This window comes from Tenrec ecaudatus, chromosome 1 (assembly GCF_050624435.1).
Source record: "Tenrec ecaudatus isolate mTenEca1 chromosome 1, mTenEca1.hap1, whole genome shotgun sequence".
Lineage (NCBI taxonomy): Eukaryota > Metazoa > Chordata > Mammalia > Afrosoricida > Tenrecidae > Tenrec > Tenrec ecaudatus.
Genome location: NC_134530.1, coordinates 6,257,980 through 6,283,413, shown reverse-complemented (window position 1 = coordinate 6,283,413; position 25,434 = coordinate 6,257,980). Strand labels below are relative to the sequence as shown.

At 61.1% G+C, this 25,434-nt stretch overlaps 2 protein-coding genes across 4 annotated transcripts in view; one reads left to right on the top strand and one right to left on the bottom strand.

Moving 5' to 3' along the window:
- MLLT1 (MLLT1 super elongation complex subunit) overlaps window positions 1-11,096 on the top strand; it is a 42,034-nt gene extending 30,938 nt beyond the window's left edge. Inside the window, exons 5-12 of one of the 3 annotated variants that reach the window (XM_075545546.1) lie at window positions 974-1,099; window positions 4,158-4,715; window positions 6,231-6,351; window positions 7,268-7,379; window positions 8,584-8,683; window positions 8,827-8,898; window positions 8,986-9,057; window positions 9,177-11,096. In XM_075545546.1, the coding sequence (XP_075401661.1) occupies window positions 974-1,099; window positions 4,158-4,715; window positions 6,231-6,351; window positions 7,268-7,379; window positions 8,584-8,683; window positions 8,827-8,898; window positions 8,986-9,057; window positions 9,177-9,305 (1,290 nt within the window). In that variant the 3' untranslated portion in view covers window positions 9,306-11,096. The remainder of the gene's footprint in view (window positions 1-973; window positions 1,100-4,157; window positions 4,716-6,230; window positions 6,352-7,267; window positions 7,380-8,583; window positions 8,684-8,826; window positions 8,899-8,985; window positions 9,058-9,176) is intronic. The other 2 variants (XM_075545553.1, XM_075545563.1) reach the window with 2 other exon arrangements.
- A 1,529-nt stretch (window positions 11,097-12,625) lies between these two features.
- LOC142438772 (long-chain-fatty-acid--CoA ligase ACSBG2-like) lies at window positions 12,626-25,412 on the bottom strand. The gene is made up of 13 exons (XM_075541123.1): window positions 25,376-25,412; window positions 24,678-24,904; window positions 23,549-23,637; window positions 22,988-23,099; window positions 20,987-21,067; window positions 20,685-20,834; window positions 20,428-20,604; window positions 18,449-18,630; window positions 18,120-18,353; window positions 15,060-15,280; window positions 14,818-14,957; window positions 13,942-14,188; window positions 12,626-12,720 (listed from the first exon to the last, which is right to left on the bottom strand). The coding sequence occupies exons 1-13, from the start codon at window positions 25,410-25,412 to the stop codon at window positions 12,626-12,628; spliced, it is 1,992 nt and encodes a 663-aa protein (XP_075397238.1).
- Window positions 25,413-25,434: the final 22 nt, after the last annotated feature.

Sequence of the window (25,434 nt, the reverse complement as noted above, 5' to 3'; positions counted from 1 at the left end):
AAAATGCCACTTTCTGGGCAGGTGGTAGGGTCCTCCGGGACGGGCTTGTCCCTGGGCCTCTGTGGAGAGCAACTAGTCGCCACCCAGACTGGTGACTTCTCTGACAGGGCTGACCTGCCTCCACCTGCTGAGATGGGCCTCTCTGTGGGGCCCCCGGCGCAGGCGTGGCTCCATTCATTCTTCCACAAGGGGCTTTGCTACAGAGAGCACATGATCCTGCACCTGAAGCCAGCCAGCACTCAGCACAGGCGCAGGGTGGTCGCGGGGACGTAGGCTTGGCTCGCCCTCACACTGCGCTGCTGGCCCCCACGCATGGCCATTGTCTTAGGTCTTGGGCATGGCTGTGGCTGGCCGTGCGTGGCTTAGTAGGTCTATTGCTCATAGCCACCCTGGGCAGGACCGCTCATTCCAGGCTTCTTAGGCTGAAGGCCCTCATCTTATCTACCTGGAGACTCTGGGAGAGTACATTGTAGGCCAAATCTCTCCCACCCCGCCCCCGCCACCATCCAGGGGTGCTTTCTGGTGTGCACACGTTGATCTTGGAGGTACTGTGAGAGAAAGGCCTGCCTATCTATCTCCCCAAACCTGGCCCCTGAATCCCGATGAAGCCAGAGTTGACTTTATGGCCATTGCCTGTTGGTGCTTCTGGGAGTACGTCGACGGGCCCAGGCTTTCTTATGTCCCACTCCCCAGAGTAGGATACCCAATCTCCCAACTCTGTCTGCTCTTTGCCTCGTTCCGCCTGCTCCCGGCCGCAGTGCGGGGCAGCTCTTCCCACAGCGTTCACCGAGGCTGCCCACTGGCTCCTCACGCTGCAGCTTCTCGTCTTGTGCACCTGAGTGCCAAGCTCCGGTGGGCGTGGCCCCCTCTGGGGTTCCAGGCACATCTTCCTGACCAGCCTTCTCTTTGCTCCACCAGGCTTGCTGACTCAGCAGCCGCTCCCTCGTAACGCCTGTCTCTTCTTTATCACTAGGTGATGGTAATGCCCGAAGGAGCAGAAACCGTGTCCAGGCCCAGCCCCGACTACCCCATGTTACCCACAATTCCACTCTCTGCCTTCTCTGACCCCAAGAAGACCAAACCGGCCCACGGCACCAAGGTTAGTGCGGTGCAAGGCCCGTCCCAGGCCGCCGTGCAGGGTGGGGCTCTGCACCCTGCAGAGCTGCCCTCATCTTCTTTCTGGGACTTATGCTCCGCCTGGCTGCCGCTCACCACCCTTCTTAGGAGAGCCAGGGCCGCTGCACACAGTGTGCTCATTGGCCGGCCTGTGGCCCAGCCTGTCGTCTGCCCAGCCCTGCTGCTTCCGCACTCAGTCTTCCGGGCTTTGCTTCTTGGGCAGCCGCTTGTGCAGAGAAGGCTGCCTGGGGCCAGGCTGGGAGTCAGAGTGAGGACAAGTGATGCAGCTGATGGAGGAGGAGCTGAGTATCATCTTGTCTCTCTCCTCCCCCCCCCCCAAGAGCTGCCACCCCTCCTGAGCACGTGCTCATGCACACTGCATACATGTGCAGCTGCCCCCCTTCCAGAGTGCGCCCAGCTGAGGCCTCCAGCTTGTCTCCACACATGCACATGTGTACGGCTGCCACCTCTCTGATCAAGCTCAGCTGAGATTTTGGATCACTCTCCATGTACACACGTGTGCACACATAGAGCTGCCACCTTTCTCTCTGAGCAGGCCCTGCGGAGGCTTTAAATCACTCTGCACACACACACACACACACACACATACACACACACCTGCCACCCTCTCTGAACGTGCCCAGCTGAGACCTCTGGTTGCCTATCCATGTGTATACGCCCGTGTATAGCTGCCACTTCTCTTGGGGCAGTCTCAGCTGAGGCTTGAATTCGCTCTCCAAGCACCCTCACATGTGCACACACATGGTGTACAACTGCCACTTCCATCTGAGCACTCCCAGCCGAGGCCTTGGACTGCGTCTCCCCGCGCACACGTGCACACAGTGTACAGCTGCCACTCCGTTGAGCAGGCTCTCTGAGCGCGCCCAGCTGAGGCCTCAGTTGCACTCCAAGCACACAATTGCCCCGCCTTCTCCACGTGCCTGGCGCCTGAACACCAGCTGGCAGTCGGGCAGCTGCCTGTCTTCTTGTCATCAGCCCCGTGCGCTGCTCCGCTTTGCCCTGAGTCCGCTCCTTGGTCACGCCTTTGGCGTCCTTGAGCCATCCGCATCAGCAGCACCCGGGCGCTCTTTTGTCTGCCAGCGCTGGCGCCTGTCTTCCTGTGGGGCCCGAGTGCTGGCCGAGAGTTCTCCTACGGGGTCGCGGGCACTTCTCTCTTACCCACCACAGCGAATGGCTGAGACCTCTGCAATCAGCTGAGACCCTGTGAGGACCCCTGCCTCCCCCTGCAGAGCTGCCTGCTGCCTGCTGGGCAGGGGCCTGTGGGCACGGAGGTGTCCACCGAGGGGTCTCAGGCAGGAACTTCTGCCACCTTGCCACAGGCAGGCCTGGTGTCCACACACTGTCCTGCTGGGAGTAGTTAGCACGTGACTGCTGACCCCACTCAGAGCGGGTCTCTGTTTCTGGGGTCCCTGTGGGCAGAGAGAAATTTCTCCATCAGGAGGGGCCTGGGTCCCCACTCTTGGCTGCTCCCAGACACAACTGGGCTCTAGGCTGGGCCATCGGTCGTACTCCGGAGCTCAGTTTGCGTCGCCAGGGGTTCTGTCCGCCTGAGGGTCTGTCCTGCAGGGAGAGTCTCCACTTGGAAATTCCTGCTGTTTCAAGTAGCGCGTGTCCAGGAGTGCCCCAGGGGTGCTGGAGTCCCTGACCCTGCTTATCTCCTTGTCACTAGATCACCAAGCTTTGACAGCCTGTGGGCTTGGGGGCCGTGATGACTGAGCCGCCCCGGAGCTCATTTATGAAGGGACCGGCCTGTGGTGTCAGCCAAGGAGGCCATGGTAGCTGAGCTGTCTCCAGAGGCTCAGCAGGACAGGCCTGTGGTGTCTGTCAGGGTGACAGTGGCGTGGCCATCCTGAGGGCTTCTGTCGGGGAAGGTGTGAGAACACACTGCCTCCCCCGAGGTGCCACGTGGGACTTGCCCATGAGGCTGTGGCCTGGGAGAGGCTCAGGTGGGCGTTGTCTGAGAGCCTTGGGCCTGGCTGTGCACCTGGCCTGCCATCGCTACCTCCAGGGTCAGGCGCAGCCCAAAGCAGCTGACCCCCTCGGGACTGAGGACTGGGGGCATCCCTGGTGAAGAGGCCCCCTACCTGCAGAGTGTGGGTGCCCACACGTATTGACTGTAGTTGGGGCCAGAGGTAGTCTCTGGTGTAGGCACTGCCCAGGCAGCTGCAAACAAGTAGAAACGAATGGTTGCATTTCAGAGAGCCCAGCTGGCAGGCCTTGGCATCTCCTCCCCCACCCACCCACTGCACCCCTGAGAAAAGAATCTAGCCTACCAGTCAAGGGCCATGGCCACAGAACCCCCAAGAGCCAGTGTTCAGAAAGCTGGTCTGGCTCCAGGGTGGGGGTCACATGGCCTGGCGTAGACTGCCACGTTGTCTGAAATGTGCAGTGAAGTGTCAGGAGCCTGCAGGGGCTGTGGCTGAGCCAGTGGTTTGAGCCCTGCAGCTGCTCTGCACAAAGAAGGTGTGGCGGTCTGTTTCCGTAGAGACCACTGCCATGGGCCTGGTAGTTTGGTTTCATCCTTCAGTCTGGACCAGGGCACAATGGATGTGCTGCTACAGCTGCCCCACGCAGGCCTGTTGCCACCTACGGGGCAGAACACCCAGGAGCTGCCTGCTCTGAGTGCAGGTACAGAGGGTGGGAGTGGGAGCCATGCACCGTGCAAATTCAGGGTGGATCCCCCGGGCCAGACCCATTGGAGGCAAGCCACCTGGCGGCCTCAGGAGATGTGGTGTGCGCTCGAGGTCTTGGGCATTGCGTGAAGCCCATGAGTGACCTGTGGATGGGGCTCCGGAAGACTGGGCTGTGGGCACTGCGAGGCACTGGCCAGGCCCAGACTGGGGGCTGCTGTGAGGGTCTGGCTGGACACGACCTCTTTCGCAGGCTTCGAGAGCCACTCCACCAGACTCCCCACTGCCATCAGGCTTTCTCCTCTTCTTCTGGCGGAGGCAGCATCAGGTGGGTCACACCAGCAAGGTCTGGACCACCCGATGACCGTGCCCCCGCCCTTGGCCTTGCAGGACGCCAACAAGGAAAGTGGCAAATCCTCCAAGCCGCACAAGGCAAGCAAGGAACACCGCGAACGGCCGCGCAAGGACTCGGAAAGTAAGAGTGCCGCCAAGGAGCCGGAGCGCGAGCCAGCCAAGGCCTCCAAGGACGCGCCCCGCAAGCTGGCCGAGGGCCGCCCGCCCAAGGAGGAGAAGGCACCGCCGCCCAAGGCCGCCTTCAAGGAGCCCAAGCTGGCCCTGAAGGAGCCCAAGCTGGAGAGCCTGTCCCCCAAGGGGGGCCCTCCGGCCCCACCCCCGCCCAAGTCTTCCAGCAAGCGGCCTGCCACCTCGGACTCGCCCAAGCCCAGCACCAAAAAGCAGAAGAAGAGCAGCTCCAAGGGGCCCCGAAGCGCCCCCAGCACCTCGCCCCGCACCTCGTCTTCCTCCTCCCTCTCGGACAGAAAGCCCGCCAAAGACAAGGGCAGCGGCAAAGGGGAGAAGCTGCAGGCAGAACGCGAGCCCAAGGAGGCCAAGAAGGCCGTGGAGGTGGAGGGATCCCACTCGGAGGACGAGGCCTCCTTCAAGTCCGAGGTGAGCCCACCCCCTCACCACTGAGCCTCAGGAAGCTGCCACTCGAGGGGAGACTTAGGGCTGGTTCCCCAGGCCTGTCCTTGGGCACAGGGCAGGCGAGCAGGGGAGCTGTGAGTCTCTGGGACACGCCAGGGGCCAGGCCCTGGTCCAAACCTCCCTCCCACCATGTCCCACTCACGGCCAGCGTGGGTGACTGTGTCTTCCCCGCGGCTGCATCCCGTTCCCAGCCACCTCCCCAGTTGCCATGGGGTGACCGTGGGTCCAGGCGCAGACTGGGGGTGCTGGAGCATGGTGGCCATGCTCTGGCTGACTGTGCTGCAGTGGGGCCACTTGACTCTCTGAAGATGCCGGGCTGGGACTGCTGTCTGCTCAGAGAGGCTGTGCAGTCTGAGCCAGCCTTCTAGGAAGATGGACCACTACTCTGCTCCCAGGCCGCACGCCTGTCGGGGTGCACAGCGGGACTGGCATCCCGATGCCCACCCTCCTCACTGCCCCTCGCCTCAGTCCTTGGCCAATGACTCAAGGCATGCGTCTGCACACACGTGCATGTACGCAGCATGTATACATACACACATGCACACAGACCTGTGTGGTCTTGCTCCAGCCTGCTCTCCCTGAGGGGCGAACCCTCACCTCACTACTCAGAGTGGGGTGATGGATGTCCAGTTCTGTTGCGCCTAAGAGGAGGGGCTCTTGAGCAAGCCTCCTGACTGCCAGGAGGTCAGGGGCTCTCTGAGGTGTTTCCTGGCCTGGGACATTGCAGCACAGCAGGCGGCCACTTGAGGGGCACCCCCCTCCCCAAACACACACATTTGTGGAGTTCAGTACCAGCCGCCCAGGGCATGGGCACTCGTGCATCTGTGGCCCTGCTCACGGACAGCTGTCTGCCCTCTGCACAAGAGCCTGGACCTCGTGACGAGGAGAGCCTCCTGTGGTCCAGGTCCCCCCTGAGGGTTGGGGCCACTGGGGACTGGGAGGGGCTGAGTCCAGATGAGGCTGCCTCCTCCCATGGAGGCCAAAGTTTGTTTTGTCCTCCTGCCCCCTGGTGGCTGCATTAGGGTGGACAGGCACAGGAAAGAGGATGTGGACAGGACACCTGCAGGGCTCAGGGCCCAGGCTGGAGAGGGGCCGCTCTCGGTGCACACACATGTACACACCCGCCACTCTGCAGGGGCAGCTAGTGAGGGACAGTGACACGAGACAGGACACAGCATTTTGTCTTCCCCGCAGGACACTGGGGACACAGAGGCAGGGGGAGGGTCTACCCATGAAAAGCAGCCCCTCCCCGCTCCCACTGCCCCCATCTGCTGGCTGCAACCCTCTTTGAGGCAGGTGAACCCCGCCCCAGAGCTCTTGTTCCCCCACCCCCAGCCCTGGTGGTTGGTGGTCTGGTCTCCAGAGTCTGTTTCCCCTGGATCACAATAGGGAGAGGGGCTAGAGGAGGGGACCTGGGGCAGGCTGCACTGCAGGGCCCGAGGGCATTGCCCCCCCCCTCTCCTTCCTTGTGGTCTGAAGGAGTCCCCCTCTCCCCCGCCCACCCGGCTGAAGTCGGCCCCGTCCAGCCCGTCCAGCTCCAGCTCCAGCGCGGACTCCAGCTCAGACTCAGACTTCGAGCCATCCCAGAACCACAGTCAAGGTGGGTGCCTTCAATGACTGCTTGAGGCGGGGAGCAGTCTCCACCGTGGAACTAAGGTGCCCTTACACATCTCAGACTGGTGGCTGCCCCGGACCTCTTGGGTGGCAGGGCTCTTGGCTGTGCTGAGGAAATGCTGGCGCCACTGACCACCCCACCCCCTTGAGCTCAAGGATCACCCCCTGTGGCCTGCCTGCTCCGGCATCCTGTCTCCTGTTCTTGCTTTGTGTTCTCTCCCTGTGGGGTGGGGCAAGCTCAGATGAGGGTGGGTGCCTGTGAGGACCCCTGCAAGCCAGGAAGTCAATCTTCCCTGGTCGGAGTGACTCCCCTCCCCCACAGCCCGGAGTCTGTTGGGGGGGGCGGCCTGGCATTGAGCTGCGCAGTCGCGCGTGGCGCTGGGGGATGGGGCGGGCGCCCTCCAAGTGCTCTTATCTGGGAAAGGAGGGAGGGGACCTGCTGGAGCAGGAGCACGTGACCAAGGTAATTGAGGGCTTTGTGTCCCTCTGTCGCCTTGGTAACGGGGATATAAACCAAGATGCCGTCGGTAGGGGACTGGAACTGTGTGCCTCTGGAGAAAGGGAGGACAGTGGGCCGAGAGCTGCCGAGGGGACCACCGAGGGGCAGCCAGGGGGGCGTGAGTGGCGGGGCGCAGGCTCCGCCACCACTGCCTCAGTCCAGGGGAGGGCCCTGGGCTGGGCACCACGCTGCCCACCCAAGTGTGAGCCCCCTTGGAAGCACTGGCGGGTCCCCTCACTGCAATGGAGGCACCCCACAGCCCTGCTGCAAGCCCTGGCCTTGAGGCCAGGGTGCAGGAAGGTAGGGCGGGGTGGGAGGAACCACTGCCAGACGGGTGGAGGGTTGGGGCTGGGCGTGGGCCCCCTATGACCCCACAGCCCTGGCCTTCCCCCACCCCGCACAGGCCCCCTGCGCTCCATGGTAGAGGACCTGCAGTCGGAGGAGTCAGACGAGGACGACTCTTCTTCTGGAGAGGAAGCGGCCGTCAAGACGACAAACCCAGGGCGGGATTCCAGGTAACAGCGCCTGCTGGGCCGTCTGCAGTTGTGGAGGCTGGGCTGGGCCAGGATGGGACGCGGCAAGCACACGAGCCTCGTGGCCTCGTTGTATCAGGTGGGCTGAGGCCGGCTGGGAGGATAGGCTTCCCCTGGTTGCTGGGCAGGTGGCCAGGTGTGCCCTCCCCACCGTGCCCACACCAGGGCCTTCCGTGGTGTTCCTCGGTGTAGTCTCAGAAGGCGCGGCAGCCCCATAGAGAGGTCTGGGGACCCAGCTGTCGGCAGTGGAGGAGTTGTGAGGGTCATGGGCCTGTCTCGGAAGGAGGGTCCCCAAGCTTGACGGCTTTCTTTGACTTGGAGTATGGGTGAGCGTGGGTCACCCAGGCTGACCTTCAGGCCCCCTACTACTCCACGCAGCCCCACCCCACCCAAGTACCACCTGCCTTCGCGGGAGGGACCTGGACAGTGGTCTGGACGGTAGCACCCCAGGCTAGCCTGATGCTCCCCACCCCCTCCGCAGAGTGAGGGGCTGTGGCAGGACATGTGCATGCTGCCCATAGGGATGGTAGCTGTCTGCTTTGTGGGACTTCAGGGCCAGTCTACAGCAGGGTCAGTAGCTGACCTAGGGCTAGTGTTCCTGTAGGCCAGCGTGACCAGGGAAGGGGAGGCAAGAGGCTGGGGTGTGGGCAGCAATGCCACCCTGGGGCCCATGCCAGCCTCATGGCCAGGCAGGGGCCCTGAAGCTGACTGGTCAGCTGGAGTTTATTCTAGGTCAGGGAGACACCTGCCACTGTGGGGGAACAGCCCCACCCCTGGCTGAGAGAGGACCAGGCGAGCCTGGTGTTGGGCTGGGGCCACCAGACTGTCCAGGTGGATGCCCCCGAGGGTGATGGGAACAGGCCTCAGGGTTATGGGGGCACCAGAGCCTGAGGGACTCTGCCTTCCTGGCCCCACCTCCCTGTACAAAGTGCTGGGAGAAGGAAGAGGACTGTGCCCAGACCCGGGACACCAGAGAGATTGGGCAAGGCGGGGGGGGGGGGGGACCAGGAGTGGCCTGGATGGGCAGGTGGGGCCATAATCCAGAGACGAGGCCTCAGCTGGGAGGAGGGACGTGGTCCAGACATGGCTGAGGCTGTTGGCCTGCTCTCCTGTGGGACCATGTGGTGCCGCGCGCGTGTAGGGCAGTAGGGCTTGACCGCATGGTCCCTGTTGTGTCGCTTTCCAGGCTGAGCTTCAGCGACAGTGAGAGTGACAACAGTGCCGACTCCTGCCTGCCCAACCGCGAGCCCCCGGCCCCCCAGAAGCCACCCCCACCCAACAGCAAGGTGAGCCCAGTCTGGCGGGGTTGGTGTTACTGGAGCCAGCACTCATCTGGGCCTGGGTTTTCTGAAGGACTTGGGGTTCTGAGCCGGGCCTCAGGTTGTTGGGGAGGGGTGAGTACTCAATGGTCCTGGGGTTCATCCTGCAGGCCTCCGGCCGCCGGAGCCCCGACTCTTGCAGCAAGCCTGACAAGATCCTCAAAAAGGGCGCCTATGACAAGGTGATGTGGGGAGAGGGTGGGGAGGGGGACCCCTCCTGGGGCGGGTCGAGTGGTGCCATGATGCCACTGCCTGCCCGACCCCCACAGGCCTACACTGACGAGCTGGTGGAGCTGCACCGGAGGCTGATGGCCCTGCGGGAGCGCAATGTGCTGCAGCAGGTAGCCCGGCCTGGAGGGTGGGGCCCGGGCTGGGGGTCGCCGCGGAGCCAGGGCAGCTGCTGAAGGTGAGGTGGCTCTGCCCGCCACCTGCTGATGTCACCCCACGCCCTGCCTCCCAGATCGTCAACCTGATCGAGGAGACGGGCCACTTCAATGTCACCAACACCACCTTTGACTTCGACCTCTTCTCCTTGGACGAGACCACCGTGCGCAAGCTGCAGAGCTACCTGGAGGCTGTGGCCACATGACCCGGGGCGGAGCCTGCACCGGGGCCCCGCCTCCCGCCCGCCAGCCCGCAGCGCTGCCTTAGCCACTGCCCTGCCCTTGGCCCGCACCGCCTGCTGCACTTTCCTTGGCGGCGTCCGGCCAGCCCTCCCCACCGCTCACTGGGGCCTCGGCCCGAGGGGGGCCTGGTGCCCTCACCCTCCCCTCGGCCGGGAAGGGCTTTGGGTTGAAGACTTGCAGGGCCGCTGGTGTGGACGTGGAAGGGGCATCTGGCTGCGGGTTCCTCACCCAGCTGTGGGTGGCAGGCATCAGCACAGGCCAGTGGCGGAGGCAGTGGGAGGCCAGGCCCCCACACAGGGAGCGCCCCTTTGTGCTGGCCGCCTGTACAGCCCTCCTTCTGTTGTGTGTGTGTATCCTGTGAGTGTCTGACAGTTGGGACAGCAGTGGGGTGGGTGGGGGTGGGGATATGAGGTTGGACATGTGGGTTAAGGGGTCTCAACTGGTCATGTCGCCATGGAGGGGGCCTCTGGAGTGGCCAGCTGCAGCCCCAAGGCCACCTCCCCAGGGAGGGATGCAGTCGCTGCCCGGGGCCAGTGTCACTACAGACAGGGTGGTGGTCCTCCAGAGACACTGCTCCATACCTAGTCAGACTAGCTGGGGGCCTGGGGACAGACCCCTGGGTCCCTGGCCACCCTGTCACCTGCCTCCACGTGTTGATCAAGTCTTTGAACTTCGAAACAATGAGCTTTTGCCAAATAGGACCAGGGAGCACTGGGCAGTTCTCCGGCAGACCAACCTCCCACTCCAAAGACAAGTGGGAAGAGGTGGCCTGGGGCCAGGAGCGCCCACACTCCAGCCCTTTGTCCCCTGGCCAGGAGTCCAGGCCCCGGGACTCAGGGCTCGTTGCTCCTCCATCTCCATCCCGACCCCCTCCTGAAAGACTGCACACGCCAGAGGGGGGGGATCGCCCCCAGGCAGCCTCCCAGTGCCCCATGACCTCCCTCCCCAATGTTCTGCTCCAAGGACTCACAGGAGCAGCTGGAGCACCCTGTCCTGTCTTCCTACCCCACTGCCTTCAGGTATGGGCAGAGGGCGGGCCGCCCTCCCCTCCCCTCCCCTCGCCTCCCCACAGGCCAGCAATACTCCAGTGGGCGCCTCTCCTCTGACAACTCCAAGACGGTGGGTGACTGAGGCTTGCTCTTCCTAAGAAACACTCCCCCCACCACCACCCCCAGGAAGGCCATCGTGACTTTGTGACCTGGGCAGCCCTCCCACCTCACAGGAATGGGCGGCTGGCCTGCTGTGCCCCACCGGCCAGGGCCGGGCATCCCCGGCTCCCTTCTCAGTTACCTCCTCAGCTGGCAAGCAGCCCCAGACCACCGGCGCCCCTGCCTGCGGCCTTCCCAGCTGCTCCCGCCCACCCCGCTGCCCGAGTGTTGGGCCCACTCGGGCTCCCGGGACACTGGCATAGGAAGGGGCCCGGCACTTTGTGATTGCCGCGTGTGTCGTGTGAAGTGTGCAGTCCCTGGTGCAAACCCCTGTGTTTCGCTCTCTCCCAAACGTACGTCAGCTGACGCTGGCACGCAGAAGGTATGGAATGCCTCTGTTGCCCGCCAGGGTTCCTTCAAAGCACGCGTCCCCCTGGGAGCCAGGCCTTCCCTGGGCCGAGACCAGCTCCTGGATAAAGGAACTCGGGGAATCGTGTTTGTAATAAGCCGCAGGATTGTTTCTGTCCTGCATTTTAAACTTCTTTTTGTTAACTTGTGAAATTATGGAGGAGTTTTATAGAAAAAAAAACCTGAAATAAAGTCAAATGGAAAATTCAGCCTCGTTGGTTCGGTAGAGCTGGTGGGCAGGACCACCTCCAAGTGTGGTTTGGTGGGGGTGGCCACCTTGACACCTCCCCATGCAGTGCTGTTCAGACCAGTGAGCGGAAACGACGGAGGGTGGGGTGAGGGTCCCTCAGAAGTCCAAGAGGAGCAGCACGGAGGTCGAGCATCTGTCCTTCCATCCCAGGTCCCGCTTTGAACACCGAGCTGTTTCCCTCGGAAGCAGGCAGTGCAGTGTGGGTCCAAGGCAAAGCTGAGTTGGCGGGTGGGGCAGGCACGGGTGGACAGGCGGATGGATGGTGTCAGGTGAACCAACAGTGGATGGTTCGGTGGGTTCGTGTGTGTGTGTGTGGATGGATGGGTAGATGGCTGAGTAGTTGAGGGTTGGGTGAACGGAGAGTGCAGTGTATGGTTTGGTGGGTGGGAGTGGATGAGTAGGGGTAGATGGGTGAAGGATGGCTAGGGGTTGGGTGAGCGGACAGTGTATGGTTGGTGGGTGGGAGTGGATGAGTAGGGGTAGATGGGTGAAGGATGGCTAGGGGGTGGGTGAGCGGACAGTGTATGGTTGGTGGGTGGGAGTCCATGAGTAGGCAACAGATGGGTGAAGAGAGATTGATGAGTGGGTGGATGGCCAGGGAGGGTAGGGGGGTACCAGGTCGCTCAGCCATGTCTTCTCTACTAACTCCCCAACAACAGGGCTGTCCTGCTGGCCGCCAGTGGGGTTGGTTTCTGATGAACTACAATAGGGACAGAGGGACTTAGACAGGGCCCTCGAGCCCACACCCCCAGCCCTCAGAACAAGGGAGCATGCTTGTGTAACGAAACACCTTCCATCCCCATCAGAAGAGCCTCACTCAATCCTGGGAAGGAACCCTGGTGGCACTGTGTGTTAAGCACGGGCTGCAACCTCAGGGTCAGTAGTTCAATCCCACCAGCCCACTCTACAGGAGCAGGGTGAGGCTGTCTGCTCCCATAAACACCTGCCCTCGCTAGCCCTAAGCAGCAGTCCTGCTCCGTCTCCTAAGGTCCAGGTGACCCGCAGTTGACTCGATGGCAGTGAGTCTTTGAGTCTGGGAGGGTTATCTCCCAGGGTTCCTCAGTGACCAGGGGCCTCCCCGGCACTGGGGCATTGAGCAGCATGTTGGGCCTTCAGGCACTCCTCGTAACACCCACAAATGTGTCCCCACCCCGAAAGAAGCCAGTTGCCCAAACAGCCCCCCACCCGGTGTACATCAGGGCAGTAGTGTGCCCAGCTGGGTGTTCGGGGACTGTCCCGGAGCAGGAAGGGAATGCAGATCTGCACCACCACCCACCTGGAGACCCACTGCTTGTAATGAACCGGCTTTACTACTCTTCAGTGTACATTTCAGACAGGTTTTTTGGGGGGATGCCCTCTCTGAGCAGTGGAACACCCCCAGGGGTAGACCCCGCCCTCTGAGGACAGTTCCTGGCACGCCTACAGGGGGTGCTGGAGGGCCACAGCCCAGGGCTCCCCGAATAGCCCGCGGCCAGCCCTAGTCTTCCGCCTTCTCATCTTCTTCATAGAAGTTCTCGATCTCCGCCTGGTACATTTTGGTCACCACAGCCCGCTTCACCTTTGTGTTCGCTCCTGGAACGGATGCCCAGGAGAAGTCAGTCTCAGGATGCCCACCCCTGCCTCTGTTCTTACAGGAGTCCCTAGCAAGCCTGAGGGCCCCACTGCCATCCAGGATACAGAGGCAGGGGACCCGCCCCCTTGAGTTGAGGGAAAGGGGTGGGGTGCTGTAACCCCATCCAACAGGCCCTGAGAAGATTCCAGTCTGTAAGGGCCCAGCAGCCTGCACACCACCAAGACCAGCCTGGTGCCCTGGACTCCAAGCCATGGCAGTAGCCATGTCGGTCCTTTCTTCCCAGGTGCTTTGGCACCACTGACGTGTCTCCCTGAGCAGACAAGAGCTCCCCCTTTCTCTTCCACTCAGCACCCAAAACACCAAACTCACTGCCATCAAGGCCATTCCGACTCGGTGACCTCCAGGACCAGGAGCACTGCCCCATGAGTTTCTAAGATGAGCCACTGTACAGCCAGGGCTGCTCCTTAGAGTCCGGGCCCTGGCAAAGGGCATTTTAACCAGACCGTGGCCAGTACTGAGGAACCCTGGCGGCCTAGTGATTACTCAGTAGGCTGCTCCCCCAGTGTTCGAAACCACCAGCCACTCCACAGGAGGAAGATGAGGTTCTCTACTCTCCTAAGAGTTGCAGCTTCAGAAACGCAGAGGGCCAGTTCTACCCTGTCCAATAGGGTTTGCTCAGAGTCTAATCAACTTTGGCAGGAACAGGGTTGGCTTATACTTGGAATCAACCATTAGCCTGAATGGCAAGACAGAGACCCCTCCACCTGCCTGTGGATGCTATAGTAGCCACTTGCCCCCCCTCCACCCACCCTCCAAGAGAGGTGCCTGTCCTGGTGTGTGTGGTAATTGCCGGTCAGGGGGATCCCAAGAAGGGAGCTAAAGACCCCGTATCCTCACAACAAAACCCTCCCCCAAAAAAAGACATCCACTGAAATCCACTGCTGCTGAGTCACCCTGGCCAGAAAAGAGTGTGGCCCACTTAAGGTTTTCGGTGGTGGGCTTACGTGGGAAGCCGACCACCGGGTCTTTCTTCCCCCTTGCTCCTGAGTGGATTGGAACCACCAACCTTCCTGTCACCAGCCCAGCGTGAATGGATGACAACACGGGAATTCCCCAGCACCTTGCAGCGAGGACTTCAGAGCGGGCCAACTGGCCACTTGCCCATCTCCGGAGCTCAGAGCTAGCCTGCCCTTGGGGGTGGGGGGTAGGGGTGCACTCACCAAGCTCCCCGCTCTCCATGGTGAAGTCGGTGTCCAGAATCCTCCACTTGATGATCTTGGAGTTGGGCTCGGTGGCTTCCGAATTGACAGTGTCGACCGCCTGGTTGATAAACTGGGTGATGATGGGGTCTGCATCATACAGGATGTCCGTCAGCCTGGTGGACGTGCTCTTAAGGTGCTGGCAGAAGCTCACAGCCTCGGTGGTCAGAGCATCCCGGGGCTCCCCCGACTCTGGGTTGACTTGGCACTGTTGGACAGGGACCAAGGCTCAGGCTGCAGCCAGGACCCCGAGCTTAACAGGGGCTTGGCCACAGCCCACCGCCTGGCCAACCCCACAGCAGCCCGGGCTGGGCGGGCAGACCCAGGTTCCCTCATGACCCAGGAGCAGGCGAGGGCTCTGCCAGGGCTGCCAGAGGCAGCCAGACTCCATGCCTGGCCATCATCCCAGGGCTGACCCACCCCATATGAGGAGAGCTGTCCCCAGGCATATGGCATGGCCTGGAGTCGGGCCACCCCCTCAGCAGGGACTTCACTGGCCGAGCTTCATCTCAGGTCTCTTTAAAAGGCATCACTGGTCAGTTGCTGTCTAGTCAATGCCGAATCAGGGTGCCCTCCCCACCTCTCCCCCATGTATCTCGGGGAAGGAGTGTGCTCTGTGGAGTTTTCTGGACAGGGATCACCAGGACTTTCTTCTGAGGAACGGATGGGGCAGCCACTTGCAGCCCCCAGGAGCTCCGGGATACATGCCCCTGTTCCCACAGAGGCCGGCACTCCAGGCCAGCCACATCTCTGGGGTCCTGGACTTAGACCCCCAAGCTGAGGTCTGTGCCCCATCTGAGACCAGGACAGCAGGCCCCCTTTGCACCGTTCCCTCACCTTCAGTGTGAGCAGAGCACACAGGTACGGGGCGTCCTGCCCCACCAGCACGACATAGCGAGCAATAGGTATCAGCAGCTTCAGCCGCTCCTCCACGGGCAGCGGGTTGATCTTCTCGCCCGATTTGAGGGTGATGAGGTCTGGGAGCAGAGGGCAGGAGCTCAGGGCTGTCCCTAGGTAGCCCTCCCCCACCCCCCCACCCACCCACTCCCAGACCTCCTAACCCTTCCTCTAAGGTGCACCTTGGATGTTGCCCGAAAGGTATAGGAAGTTTTCTTCATCCAGGTAGCCCCTGTCCCCCGTGTGCAGCCAGCCGTAGGCATCCAGCATCTCTTGCGTACTGGCCTTGTTGTGGAAGTAGCCCATGAAAACGTGGCGGCCCCACACATGCACGGCACCAACAAGATCCTCCTCTTCCTGTTTGATGATCTTGGTGTGGGTACCAGGTAGCTCCTTCCCACAGCTGCGGGCAGTGGGCAGGGAGAGGTGGGACATCACCAGCAGCCCCCTGGCTCCCACTATTTCTGTGCGTGCCGCCCTGTCTCTGAGGTGCCCGAGAAGCCCCCTGTACCAGGATGCAGGGTAGAGAAAGGAGATCCCCACTTCCCTTCAGTTATGCAGTCCATCTGCTCTGACTCTCAGCTCCTAGGTTCCTACTGGTTCTGTGTGGGGAGGGGGCAGTTAGACCTGCCAGACGCAGCAACCTCTGGTCTCCCCTGAGCAGACCTCCAACTGGGAATTAAGCCCACGGGGGCAGGCACGTGGACGGGCCTAGCCAGCCCCTGGTCTCCGGAAGCCCATACATCGGTGGGACCGAGAGGAAGGGTGAAGACCTGGGTCTCCACAAGGCAGCCTTCTGTGGAAGGTTTCGGCGTGGGGAAGAGAATGAAGGAGTGCACCCCAGGCAAGCAGGAGGAACCCGTGCAAACCCGCTGCCACCCCGACCCTCCAGGACAGAGTAGAGCTGTTCCCCAGGGTTTCCGAAACGACAGCTTTACAGGAGCAAGCCGGTGGGTTTGAACCTCGGATCTTGCAGTTAATTAGCAGCCCGATACTTTTCTGCCTTCGAGGGGCCCAGGGGCCCTGTTTATTTCCTGTGAAGCCGGGCAGCGGGTCTTCACCACGCTGAGCCCAAGGGTCCTCAACACCGTCCTTGGACAGCTCGCTGCAAACCTACCTGTGGCCAACACGCAGGACACACCCTGCAAGGTAGCAGCCAGGCCAGGCCCCGTCCCCAAGCCCTGGGCTGTAAAGCTGGACTTGACATGCTCTCTGAAGCCACTCGGGCAAGCCCACCGGAAGGGAAGGGGTGGGGTGGATGGATGGATGGAGGCCGATGGCAGAGGCTCTGCGGATCTTTCCTGTGTGTGGACCCCACTAGTGTGGGGCCCCTGGAGTTCGTCGACTGCGAGGCGTGGCGACGCCATGTGCGCCACAGAATAAACCTCACCCAGTCCTGTGACTGCCGGTGGGCTCTGGTCCGTGGCGGCGGCCACTGAATGTATTTTGCGTCCCGACCTCAGGGACAGACAAGTTTGGGTATGCTTCCCAGGGTTTTCATTGGCTGGTTTCTGGTTGGTTTGCGGGGGTGGGGAGAGATGAGATTGCTGGGCCTTTCTCCCGCGTCTGGAAGCACCACGAACACCTACCCACCGTGGGCAACCCTGCTGGTATTTGAGCCAGCTCCCAGCAGCACACAAGCTGCTGCCATGGCAGTTGGGCGCTCACCACGAGGCCAGAGGTTCAAAACCATCCGTCGCTCGGTGGGAGCAAGACAAGACTTTCTATTGCCATGAAGAGTTACAGCCTCGGGAACGCACAGGGCCATTTCTGCCCTGTCTCGCGGGGTCGCCATGAGTCGGTATCCACTCGAGGGCAGGTGAGTGTTTTACTTAAACCATCGCCTGTCTTCTATGGGACATACGTAAGCTAATTTTTCAGAAATCCATCCCTTAAAATTTAAATGTACCCAGGCACCAGGCATCTTGCTTTGTGTTTGGTGGGGGGAGTGCGGGCGAGGCGTGCGCACACCCACGTTCATGTGCGTTCGGCGAAGGTTTACAGAGCGGGTCATCAATGTTGCATGTGGTGCTTCACACATGTTTCATCTTCATTGCCGTACTCCTCCATGTAACAACCCATCCCCCCGCCACCCCCGGCTTCCTGTTTCCCAGCCCTCTGTCCTAGGGTCAACGCTGCCCCTTTGACCCTGAATTGGTTGATGCCGCTCACACCATGGCGAGTTCAGTGCCAGACCGGAAGGGGGACTGCGGGCCTGAGTCTTGTGGGTTCCACCACCCTCTACCCAGCATCCTCTCTTCGTGAACTCCCCGCTGTCTTTTGGGGAGCTTGCTGGAGGGAAGCTGAATGCCAGGTGGGGAGGCCGCTCAGGAAGCCCTGTGGGCAGTCCCGACAGCCAAGAACCCCAGCCTCGCACCAACAGCCCCTCTTGGGAGCAGCCCTCTGTCCTCCGTCCGGCCTTCCGGCAATGCCACACCAGCGCCATCGTGGCTACGGTAACTCGCGATGCTTCCTGACCCTGAGGCGCACAGGGAGGCAGCTCCTGACTCCAGACCCCCAGGAACCGCGGCGAGGGGGTCTGGTGTGTCATGCTGCTGATTTGGGGGTAGTTTGCTGTGGCAAGAGGTGACCCATTCGCTGGCTTTCTATGTAGGCGTCGCTGAGCTGGTTGGTGGTATAATAAAGTGAAAACCCATTCAGCCCCGCACCATCCTCACCACTGCGTGGGTGTCGCCAGATGCCAGGGCTAAGGAAGCATTCAGCCTCACTGGAGAGAGTGAACCCCACTGCCGCGGAGTGGGTGCCCCTTCACAGCAACCCTCTGGGCAGAGCAGAACTGCTCCTTAGAGCTTGCGAGACTGTGGATCCTGACAGCCTCCTTGTTCTCCCATGGACCGGCTGGGAGGTTCGAACTGCTGACCTTTTGGTTGGCGGCCTGGTGATTAATCCAGGGTGTCTTATTAAAAATGGTAGGTTGCAAATTAAAACACCAACCGACCCCCAAAAGCAACAGCGGTGACTCAGCGAGCAAGTGCTGGTCCTGGAGACCCGGGTTCAAAGCCGGGCCAGCCCACCTCACCCGCGGCCGCCATGCGCCCATCCGTGGAGTCCGGCATGGGGCTGGGATGCGGATGAGGTTTCAGAGGTGCTTCCGGGATAAGGAGGACTAGGGAGAAAGGCCTCGTCACAATCAACTTCCCAAAGAACAAGGATTGCAAGCTCAGCTCCGGAAGGGGTCCCAGGAATACTGCCCCTCCGGGGCACACGGGAGCGGCACCCACCTCGTTGGCCGGAATTCTCCGGGGCTGCAGAGCGAGTGGACGCCTGTGCACTCATCCAGGCTGTACAGCTCACAGATGGGGATGTCCAGGCTGAGAAAGTAGAGCAGCGTGTCCTCGGGGAGCCCTATCCCCGTGTTGAAGACCTGCCGGCACTGGTCCAGGCCCAGGAACTTCCGGGCGGGGTCGAAGGTCATCCTCTGAGCCAGGCAGAAACACAGTGGCAGCTGCTCCTGTCTTGAGAAGCAGACGCCAGGGACAGAGGCCGCCCTTCCAGGCCCCGCTCTGCCCTCCCAGAGGGCCCCAGAGGCAGCCCGGCCCCCCCGCCTCACCCCAGCATCTGCTTGGCGTGTATCCGGAGCCTCAGCCGCATGGCCCACGCATCCAGCTTCCTGCGGAACTTGGAGGCGGCCAGCTGGGTCGTCCGCATCTTGTCCAGCATGCGGTCCCAGACCTGGGGCACTCCGTAGAACGTGGTGGGCCGCACCTCCCGCAGCGTGTCCAACAGGGAGCCCTGTGCAGGACAACGGAATGAGGGACACAGTTGTGGCCAGTGGGACCCCTGAGAGCCATCTCCAGTTCCCCCAGAGTCCTATTCAGCCCACCCCTCAGCACCCTGACTGGCCTTAGTGGGCCTGGGGCCCAGTTCAAGTCCACTGGGCCCTCAGACTGCAGGGGGTTTTGGGGAGGGGGACTGCGGAGTGGGACCATCTCCCAGCAGTCTCGAGCTCCAGCCACGTGGGTGTAAATTTCAGTATTGGTGAGAAAAACGGGGCTTCCCCTCTAGGCAAGCGTGCCGGGTCGGAAGCCCCCAGGGGCAGGTCTACCCTATCCTCTAGGGTCGCTGTGTTTGTTTTTATGTTGACGCCCACCTGCTCCCAGGAAAGGGAGGGAGGGAGGGACAGACAGACAATAGTGGAGGGGACAGAGAGATGACCTCCTGGTGGAGGTCATTCCAAGGTGGAGACACGATTCCCGGTGTCCGGGAACACGGTGAACGTGTGGAAGCCTACAGGGCTGGACAGCGCAGAGCACACTGATAGTGAACTAGGGACATCAGCTAACAGCACGTGTCACTAGCTGGGTCTGTCACTCAACGCCCCACGTGACAGTGAGTTCCCAGGGGGGAAGGATCCAGGCAGAGGGGAGAATGGCACTTACTCTGTGTATCTCTGTGTGTGTGTGTGTATATGTGTCTGTGTGTCTGGGTATGTGTGTGTGATGTGTGTCTGGGTGTCTATGTGTGTGTGGCTGGGTATCTGTGTCAGTGTGTGTGTGTATCTGTGTATGTGAGAGTGTGTGTGTTTGTATGTGTGTGTGTCTGTATGTGTGTGTATACCTGGGTGTCTGTGTATGTGTGTGAGAGTGTGTGTGTGTATGTATGTGTGTGTGTGCGTATGTGTGTGTATCTGGGTGTCTATTTGTGTGTGTCTGTGTACGTGTGTACGTGTGTATGTCTCCATGGGGGTTATGTGTATGTCTCTGTCAGTCTATGTGTGTGTGTGTGTGTGTGTCTCAGTATGCGTGTCTGTGTTGGGGTGTGTGTGTGTCTGTGTGTGTGTGTATGTCTGCATGGGGGGTATGTGTGTCTCTGTCAGTCTATGTGTGTGTGTGTGTCTCAGTATGCGTGCCTGTGCTGGGGTGTGTGTGTGTCTCTGTGTGTGTGGCTGTGTATGTGTGTATCTGGGTGTCTATGTGTGTGTGGTTGTGTATGTGTGTCTGTGTGTCTGGGTATGTATGTGTGTCTGGGTGTCTGTGTGTGTCTCTGGGTGTGTCTGGGCATGTGTGTGTGTCTGCGTGTGGAGGCATGTGAGTGTATGCGTTTGTGTGTGAGTCGGTGTCTGCTGGAGTGTGTGAGTGTGAGTGTGTGCAGCTGTTCACCAGCAGGCGGGCGGTTGCAGAGCTAGATGAGAAAGGCCTGCCATCGCCCCCGTGCCCATGGCCGCCTGGAAGACCCTTTGGGGCAGCTCCACTTGTTACGGGGTGGTGGGCTTCTGCTCACTAGGACACTAGCTAGCGCACGCCCTACTGGGGACAGGGCAGGGGTTCCTGTTGCAGACAGCAAACTTCATCACCACCGTTGTCTCTGCCAGCTGCCCTCAAGTCCACGCTACTCGGTACCTTCAAGGCGGGCCTGTCCTCTGGGACCCTCCAGGGAGATTGGAACCCCAAGGTTTTAGCCCATCGTTGAGGCTTGGGGCATTCCGCCCCACCCAGGGGCTCTCCGTTCCATTTCTGGATCGAGCCTCTGGCCCTGAGTGGGCCCGATCCACCACCGCCCACCAGCGCTGGGCAAGAGGCGTGGGCTCACCCTCAGGGCGTCCGGCTCGGCGAAGTAGAGCATTCCAGCCACGTAGATGGAGACCCACACGTCGAAGAGCTGCGAGCTGAAGCAGCTGAGCGGGAGGTAGCACACCATGGTCTCCTGTCCCTCGGGGGGGCAGGTGAAAGAGAGGCTTTGCGCGATGGCCGAGGCGGTCCAGGTGATCTGAAAGAGCCCGGTCTGGTCACCCGAAGCCTCGTGGTTCCGCCCTCCACCCCCGCGCCCGCTGCGGGAGGGACACCCACGTTGTCGTGGCTGAGCATGATGGCCTTGGGGGGACCCGAGGTCGTGTGGCTGTACACCAGCATGCAGCACTGGTTAGGCTTCTGAGAGTCAATGACGTGGTCCAGCATTTCATCGGAGACGCTCACCGCCAGGCCCAGGAAGGTGCTCCACTGCGGAGAGGCCCGCCCCGTGGGCTCTCGGGCTGCCCCGCCCAGGCCACGCCCACCGGTCCGACCCCGGCCACGCCCACTGCCTGAGACCTCAGGCCTCCCCATTGCGTGACCCTGGCCGCCCAGCCCGTCCCCTTGGGTTGGGAACGCACGGAATAAAGGTTGGGAAGCTTCGCGCGGATGGCCTCCTTGTACTGCACGACCGCCTTGATGGACTTCAGGAAGCCTTGTATCTGCAAGACATTAGGGCTCAGCCAGCAGAGGAGGGGCAAGCTCCCGAGCCTGATCCCGGGGTGGGGGGGGTGGGGGGGCTGTGGTTCACAGCACCGAGCTTCCTGAGCTCTTTTACCCTCCAATACACGTATCAGTCCCAGGATCGCACCCTCACCGCCATCCAAAGGCGGCGATTCTCCTCCGGTGTTCTTTACTCAAAGGCCTAGGCGGTGATTGAAAATACTGCGGCTTGGGTCGGACACACCTGAGTCCTCAACCTTGAAGGAGGCCTTGGGCAGTGGACCAGGCCCACGCCACATGCCGTGTGACCTCTTGCCTGCTGCTTCTGTGAGCATGGACTGGGGAATCCAGCCAGATGAAAGCCTTGGCCATGTCGACCTTTCCTGTTTTTCTCATGATCCTGCTTCTTGGCCCAGCTGTGTGATGGCCATAAGGTCCTGGCAAAGAATGGAACTTGAACTGCTTGAAGGAGAATCTGATCCGTCTCAGAAGAAGTACGGTCAGAACGCTCCTTGGAGGCAAGGAGGGCGAGACTTCGTCTCACGGACTTTGGGCACGTCGTCGTCAGGAGAGACCAGGCCCCAGCGACAGTGTGCTTGGTAAAGTGGAAGGTCAGTGATGACGAGGTGGGTGCCACAGTGGCTGCGACAATGGGGTCAGACAGCGGAAGGAGGGTGAGGATGGTGCAGGACCAGAGCCTCATTCCGTGGTGCGTGGGGTTGCTATGAGCCAGGCACAAATGGATGGTATGATGCCGCCGCTTCATTCCTGGTCGCTGGGAAGCGCTCAGTCATGGCTCCCCCAGGGTTGCTGTGTGTAATATCACACGCTTACAGAATTGAGAGAGCAGATTTTAGTGAGTTATGTTCAGCGTGTGAATGTTCTTCCTCGTTTATCCTGTACCACACAGCACGCCCATCACACCTCAGCCGTTTCCACGTGTTTGACTGAGGGATATTCGTGATGTCTGAGTTGTGCGACCTTTTTGGACAATCTTTCCCAAATCCTCTCGCTGTCAGGAGCACAAATTCTCTGCCCCGCCTCCCTACAGCCTCCCGTCAAGCCTTTGGGGTTGTTGAGATCAGGCAGGCCTTCCTCTGGAGCTGAAGGAAGCCTTTCCGGTCAAGATTTCTTCAGAGGATCATTTCCGTTCAGGCTCTCACGACGCTCTGGAGTTCTTTGGAGCAGGGGAGCAGAATCACCCAGTCTTAATGGCTCCCCAAAGTCTGGGTTTCATGAGCCTTTGAAATTCTGTTCCACATCCCCCATCCTCACGTTTGATCAGGATCCGCTCACAGAGAACCCTTGATGTCTTGGTAGCTGGACACTGTCCCCCTCTGGGCTCATGCCCATCTGTTTGCTCCTTTTCTTTTTTAATCCTGAAGGGCCTAAATGCACACCCAGGCTCCTCGTAGGCCATGCCGTTTTCATCATTTTCCAGAAAGTGGAATTCTTCCACCCGTCTTGAGTTTCTGTTAACCTGGCACCAGAGGTGGATCGAAGTTCCTTCTACAGATCATTGGGGGGTGGGGTGGAGTGGGATGTGCGACCAACAGTTCATCCAAAGCACTGGTTCTTCTGAGGGACCGGAGTTGCCCCTGAGTTTGGATTTAACGTGTCTCTGGCTTTAGGCTGGTTGGAAAGTCCGCCAGGAGCCAGCATGGCCTGAGCTCTTTTGCCCGGGGCAAGCTGTCGGTGGGGTTTGGGGACTTACTCGGCAGGAAGAGCAAATAGGCCCTGAACCTCAGTGGAGGGCCCAGGACCGGCACTCCCTCACACGGGTACACAAGAGTGAGATGATGTGACTGCTGGAAGGACTGAGCTCGTCTCCATTAAGCCCAGCCTACCACACCAGCCCTCCTCCCCACCAAGGCCCACCCGGCCCTGAGTCCCCACCGGCCCCCTTTGACCTGGGTCACCTTCTGCAGCTGCACAGTGCCATCCACCACAATGACCTGCACTTTCGAATTCTCGACTATGACCTGGCAGGTTTTGGCAGTGTCGGTGGTCAAGATGCCAACGGAGAAGCCTCTGGAAGCAGAACCCAGGCTGTGAGTGCACAAGGGGCTCAGGGGGAGGCATCAGTCACTCCCAGCGGGGGGGGGGGGGGGCTAGGGTGCTGAATGGTGGCACTTGGGGTCAGCCCAGCCCTGGGCTCTGCCTGTGAGGAGGAGGACTGAGTGCCGGGAAGTCCCTGAGGTGGGGACTTGGGCACTGGGCTTCACAGGATGGAAAGGAGTTCCACAGGTAGAGACTGTTAGGAAGGGCGGACCTGGCTGGAGCTTGGGGCTGGGCTTTGTCATCCCACTAAGCTTCGACTAAACAGAGGTGGGCGAGGCCCCCACGGGCCCCCATCTGCTCCATGTCCAGGGGGCCGGGTCATGATACACCCCTACACAAGTAAGAATCGGGCAGGGCCCTTGCTGGGCTGGTGGCTTCTACCTCTGCTGCCGCCCCGGGAGAAATCGGGTGCCCCTTACCCGGCCATGATGGCACCAAGGCTGGAAATGACCCACTCCTCCGAATTGACCCCGATGATCCCCACACTGTGGAAGCGCTCCAGGCCAAGCTGGGGGAGGAAGGCCGCTGTGAGACCCAGGGGGTTCCTCCTTCAGCACCCCCAAACTGCCCAGAAGCCTCAGGCTGAGAGGCTTGGGCTTTGTCCAAAGAGTCATTGTCCGTCCTTCTTTGATAAAGAGCTCACACCCCCCATTAGAAGCTGCCATCTCCATTGGAGTGGTTCTGCCCTCTACCCCCACCCGACCACCCTCAGGAGGAGACACTGGACAATGTGGGAGACTTCGTGGCCATCGCTGGTAATGGACACACCAGCCCCCCGCGTCTCCGTCGACAAGCCAGTGGGGCTGATGACATCTCTCACACAGGCAGCTGCTCTCCACGCTCCCCCTTTTCCGAGTCGTTCACTCCGTGACCCACCCCATCGAACCTTCCGAGTGGCTCGCCCACTGGGCTCTCTGTAGACTGACCCAAGGGGGCCACAGTGCTCAAGGCAGGCATGCCTTACCAGTTGAGCCAAAACCCTTGTTGGGTTTAAAGAAGACCTCAGAAGATATTTGGGGGTGGAAAGTTGAAAGACAATCTCAGTTTTTGTCCTGGCTCAGGGTCTCCAGGAAGTCTAGATTTTGTGACCATATGACGTCCTGTGTACATTCCCCCCAAGCCTCCCATTTGATCAGGAGTCATCAGTAGATTCTCTGATCAAATACACTGTCACGGTCGCCAGGCACCATCTAGTCCATTGGGTCTCATGGCTCAGGGGGGTATTTTCTCACGGAGGCAATGAGCCAGTCCGTCTGGGGACGTTTCTAATTGTCACGGCTTGGGGGCAGCGTGCTCTGGATTCAGGCGCCCCCTGCCCGACACCCAACAGGCACACCCGCGGCTTACACGGACAGCCCCTCCCACCCCCGCCAAACTAGGAACTAAGCTCTGAGCACCCCGTGAGTCCAAAGGAAACAGAAGGGGCCCCAGCAGAGCGGGACGCGCAGGAGGATGCTGCCACGCAGGATGGGACAGGCAGAGGGGGCGGAGCCTACGGAGGGGCGGGGCCGACAGGGGCGGGGCCGACAGAGGGGCGGGGCCGGGCACCTGGAGGAAGGCCTTGGCGGCCTTGCGGCACTCCTCGTAGTACTCCACGTAGGTGCGCACTTGCCAGCCGTCCCTGTGCTTGGAGCACAGCGCGATCGAGTTGGAGAACTTGGTGGCCGTGTCCAGGAACATGTCGTGCACGGTCAGGGGGCTCTCGTTGGCCAGCGAGTTCTTCTCCATCCGCAGCCGCACCTCGCCGTCCTTCTTCGTCGTCCAGAAGCTTAGTTCTGGGGGCAGGCGGGGGTGGGGGTGGGGTGGGGGATGCTCAGCAGAAATGAGGGATCTCAGGGGCAGGGGGTGGGGGGCACAGCGTGGGCAGTCCGGCAGGGCCAGGGAGATAGGGCAGCATCAGACAGAGGGGGCATGGGCAGGGTGGGAGGCGCAGAGGATGCAGGCGGGGTTGACCAGTGCAGCTGCAGCCCCAGGGAGCAGGCAGTCCAGCAGCAGGTCTGAGGTCTCCCGTTGACCCCACAGTGGCCAGGCTCTACTGGACACTGCTGATCTGACCACCTGCCCCGCCCGCAGGGTCCCTAGCTCAGCCTCCAGGTAGAGGGGCTGTTCTGGGGCCCTCTCTCCTACCCCATGGAACCCAGTGATGGCTGGGCCAGCCCTGACCTTCCCCCTCCCCTCAGACCAGCCTCTAGGGGAGCCCCACACCTGCCCCAGAGCCCACAGACCTCCTCCCCACCACCACCAACCTTTGGAGTTGTTCTGAGTCGCTACTCGAGAAGTCATCCCAAGGGATTTCTGCTCTGTC

Bases quoted from the DNA above. Each gene is read 5' to 3' on its own strand.
- LOC142438772 (XM_075541123.1), bottom strand. From the start codon at position 25,412: ATGACTTCTCGAGTAGCGACTCAGAACAACTCCAAAG. The intron at 20,835-20,986 runs GTGCGTTCCCAA...GCCTCTCCGCAG, and splicing joins AGCTTCCCAACCTTTATTCC to TGGAGCACCTTCCTGGGCCT. The intron at 20,605-20,684 runs GTGGGTGTCCCT...GGGCTCTTTCAG, and splicing joins TCATGCTCAGCCACGACAAC to ATCACCTGGACCGCCTCGGC.